At 40.7% G+C, this 4322-nt stretch overlaps 1 protein-coding gene across 1 annotated transcript; it reads left to right on the plus strand.

Moving 5' to 3' along the window:
• The first annotated feature begins 2156 nt into the window (after positions 1–2156).
• Positions 2157–4051, plus strand: LOC138588713 (ras association domain-containing protein 8-like). Its single transcript, XM_069658954.1, has 2 exons — positions 2157–2186; positions 3392–4051. The coding sequence occupies exons 1-2, from the start codon at positions 2157–2159 to the stop codon at positions 4049–4051; spliced, it is 690 nt and encodes a 229-aa protein (XP_069515055.1).
• Positions 4052–4322: the final 271 nt, after the last annotated feature.

Below are 4322 nucleotides of genomic sequence, written 5' to 3' on the forward strand. Positions count from 1 at the left end.
TTAAAAAAAACTGCTCAGATTCTCAGTTTATGGTGTCAACATTGTTTCATTATAGATACAGTACATCATTAGTTTATTACTAAATCATATAGCCTGTCAATTGTTATGTCTGTTGTTAAGCAAAAAGCATATTTCATTAATAAGGTTTGACACACATTCAAATTTATAGATGGGAAACTCTAAATTCAACTCGTGGCTGGGAAATGAAAACATAATCAAGTGCAGATAATATTACTCCCCATGGCAATGGTAAATAAAGAGTAGAGCCTCAATGTGCAGCTTACATTTTTAAAAACACACTTTTAAACAACATTTTGTCAAATTCAGCTGCATCAAAGTTAAACTTGCTTATATATTTGGGGTTTTTTGGCCATTTTTACTGTAACTATAAGTGTGCTGTATTGTTTATTTGTATTTTTAATGTGCAGGTTAAGTTAGTAATAAAAGTGGAATATTGTCTTTAATATTTTTAACAATAAAATGTGATAAAAATTTCAAAATAGACACTAATGTAATTTCTTTCATGTCAGTTGCCCTACTCAAAAAAATAACTGAAATCACAACTTGAAACTTGAGTGTTAAATATGCGTTAGTGTTAAGGTATAACAGTACTGGTTTAAATATCCTACAACTAATTTAAAATTGTAATAATACCATGAACCCTCTAAAGTGTCCCCATCCTCATCATTTGTTTGTCCTAATTACTTTAAATACATTCTGGCACATTTAAGTCCCTGAAAAACTCACCTGCTCTCGGCTACAGTAGCTCTAGTGCAGTTTCTGTGTCCGCCAGCAGGTGGCAGTAGTCGCTCTGTAGAGACAGCGTGTGGTGCTGTAATCCATACGAGAGCAAGTTAAACAGATTTAAACGGTTGTGATATATTTTATCCCAGAGTGTAAAAGGCTGCATTTAATGTTGTTTTGCTTTGATTTCAGGTATGACGGTTTAAAGCAACACCAAACACATACATACATCTATAGACATAAATAAGTGTGTTTAGTTTTTATTGATATTTCGTGACAATTTTTATGTTTAGCAGGCTAAATTAAGCGGACTTTTCTGGACAACCACACCACCCTAACTTTTAACATTTGAATAAAAAGAGCTGAGAGCTACAAATCTACAGGGGCAATATATTATTTTAAATACATTACATTTTTTATATTTCTATTCTGGCTCTTTCTTCATTATGTAAGTCATAACAAAGAGTACGGTATAGACCTGCTCTAAAGTGTCTTGAGATAACTTGGGTTATGATTCGGCGTTATACAAGTAAAATTTGATTGATTGCTTGATTGATAGTAACAGTCTGCTACACACAAAATATTTCAACAGAGTAATGGAAACTTAATAAACATGTATGTAATGTTGGTTCACACTTTCTGAAAACGCAGCAAAAGAAACAGTGAATACAGTCTTTGACTCTATCAACGAAAATCAACTAATGAAAAACATTTAACTCTTTTACTGAGCCCCAAAATTGGTCTTTGATTGTAAAATCAGTGAAGGTAAAAAGAAGTCAGAGTCAGGGTGTATCTGTAGCTCAGCTGTTCGCGCACTTACCTGACACTAACCCTTCTGGAGGTTTCTGGGGACATTTCATGTATTTTTATTATAATTCAGAGAAATATTGTATTTTACTACAATTTAATACATGTCAAGTAATTTGCATAATAACTAGCCTTCTTTTGATATTTTAAGTACAATTTTTCACACAGGAGGAGCATATTTGCTCTTGACTGTTTTACTTGGTAATGACTCGGAGTAGTTGTTCCTCCACTGCAAAACAAAGTACTTTATCACTTGATGCAAAAACAATATTAAAATTCAATAATGCAATATATCAGTCCTGTCCATTGATTTGCAATATTGCCCGCAAGCTTTATTAAAACTAGAAGAAACAACAAACTAAACCTCTGACTAGAGACAAATGTAAAACCCTCACATGTATATCCTACATCACCAAACTCCAGTGGTGTGGATTTTATTTTTGGGGTCTTTTCATAGCTTATGTTTCCTGAATGGTTAATGCGTGTATTGATTTCATGTTTTAAATGGATATATATTGTTTTCTATTGAAATTGCATTACACATACAGTTTTCAGATGTCTCCGTCTGTCTCCTTGCAGATCACTTGTAGTGCTGGAACAGAGTGATGGAGCTGAAGGTGTGGCTGGAGGGTGTGGTCAGAGTGGTGTGTGGCCTGTCACTGAACACTTCCTGCCAGGATGTCGTTATAGCTCTTGCACAATCAGTTGGTAAGTGGCTCAGTTTTTCTTTCGACACAGGCTTGTTCACATATTCTAATGAGCTTTATCAGATAGGAATCTGTAGAGGGTTTGGTTTGGAGGAATACCGACTTTCCCTAAAGGTAGTCTAGATCAAAGATTAGAAATAACTCAATGACACGTCTGTTAGAATAAAGACAAAGGTCGGAGTTACAGTCCTATGTTTTATTCTGGAAAAGTTTTACTGGTTTCCATATCACACACTCAGATCACACTTATACAGGGATGAGACATCTGTAGAAGTCCAGATGTGTATATAGACTGTGCCCACTCACTCAGGTAGCAGAGGCGCAGGTACAGGACGGTCAAAGGTAGACGGGAATTTCCAAAAAGGTTTTGAACTTACCAAAAGATGGATTTTCTTGTTTCTGACCATGAAATATATTTCAGTCAGACAGCTCACTTTGTTATAGTTTGAAATGTTTGTTGCAGCAGCAGAACACAGCTTGTGTTTGGCGTCCAGGCTCCGACCTCATCACTCCTCGCCGATTTATTTTACATGCTGAAATTGAGGAGTGATGAGATAACATCTTGAACCCCCCATTCGGACGTGCAGGTGGATGCTGGGGTGGTGGTGGGGCTGAAAGTAAGAGCGCAGTAATGGTGCAGGGCAGCGATGGCAATGACAGAGCAGAGGGAGAGACGGGAAATCTTAAGCAGCTAAAATAGACCGCTAATTGGGAGGAAGTGTTTGTCAGGTGATGTGGAAGTGACGATATCAATTATTAAATCAGTGCAGCTCGAGTTGTCTGCCTGAACTAGCTCGCAGGTGTCGCCCCATAAATGACCGTCTGTGAGATTTGCTGAGCACACGTCCAAAGGCATATACCCTGATATAAATGATCCTACAGTCTTTTCTCTTGTGCCACCCCAGGTAAAAAAACAGTCCGTTTGGCATTTTAGCTTCTGCATGAGATACATTGGGCCTCTAACTTACTGTATTGTAAGTGACGTAGTAAAAAGAACGGGAAAGTCCTGTTTAGCGAAGTAGTAGTAGCCATTGATGGGAAAAACAACACAGGATGTTCATCTTTCAGACCTGGGTTGCAGTCCTGTTTCATGTTGTGGTCTGACCTTCCCTTCCTGCTTGTATTTTCTGCAGCTTCTGGCTCAGCTGGGGCAGCAGGCTGCAGAGGTCCAGTTAATTCTGCGGAGGACGGCTCCCAGCCTCAGTGATGGCAGGGACACACCCACCAGAGAGGCTCATCCTCTGCCCAGACCATCAGAACCAGAGCCCCTTAAAGGCCGCACAAAGCCACACAAAGCTCTCACCTTCAATTTGGGTCCGTCAACAAGTCCCAGGAGGATGAAATCAAACAGGGCCTGGTCTCCATCGCCTCGAGCCTCCCCGGAACCAAGAGCTTCCCTGGTGTCTCTCCTTGATCCCTTTAACACTGTCAATGCTCTTCCTTCTTCCTCCTCTAAAGAAGAGGTGTTTAGGCAGATTCTGCAGCAACAGAAGAGGCTAGAAGACCTGGAGATTCAGCTTCAAGCTCCGGAGAGGGAGACGGATGTTTGGGAGCGGGACAGATCGTCTGCTGGTCTGAATCCGGTCCCAGCCGGGGAACTGGAGGAGCTGGAGCAGCGGCTGATGCAGAACCAGACAGAGCTGATGAACAGAGAACACTGGGAGAGACAGTTACAGGATGAGATAAACACAGAACGAGGTATGTCTTCACATCTGGTCAGTACGGAGGCCCTGAAGGTCAAAACAGCACAACAGTGGATGAGATGGAGGAGCTGGAGAGGATCGAGCTGTTAGCCAATGCTAAATTGTGTGTGTGTGTGTGTGTGTGTGTGTGTGTGTCTGTGTGTCTGTGTGTCTGTGTGTGTGTGTGTGTGTGTGTGTGTCTGTGTGTCTGTGTGTCTGTGTGTCTGTGTGTGTGTGTGTGTGTCTGTGTCTGTGTGTGTGTGTGTGTGTGTGTGTGTGTGTGTGTGTGTGTGTGTGTGTGTGTGTGTGTGTGTGTGTGCCTGTCTGTCTGTCTGTCTATGTGTGTGTGTGTGTGTGTGTGTGTGTGTCAGTCACTGCCAGA

The sequence above is a fragment of the Semicossyphus pulcher genome, unplaced genomic scaffold (genome assembly GCF_022749685.1).
Source record: "Semicossyphus pulcher isolate SPU_LCO1_2020_fin unplaced genomic scaffold, fSemPul1.0.p SCAF_1, whole genome shotgun sequence".
Classification (NCBI taxonomy): Eukaryota; Metazoa; Chordata; class Actinopteri; order Labriformes; family Labridae; genus Semicossyphus; species Semicossyphus pulcher.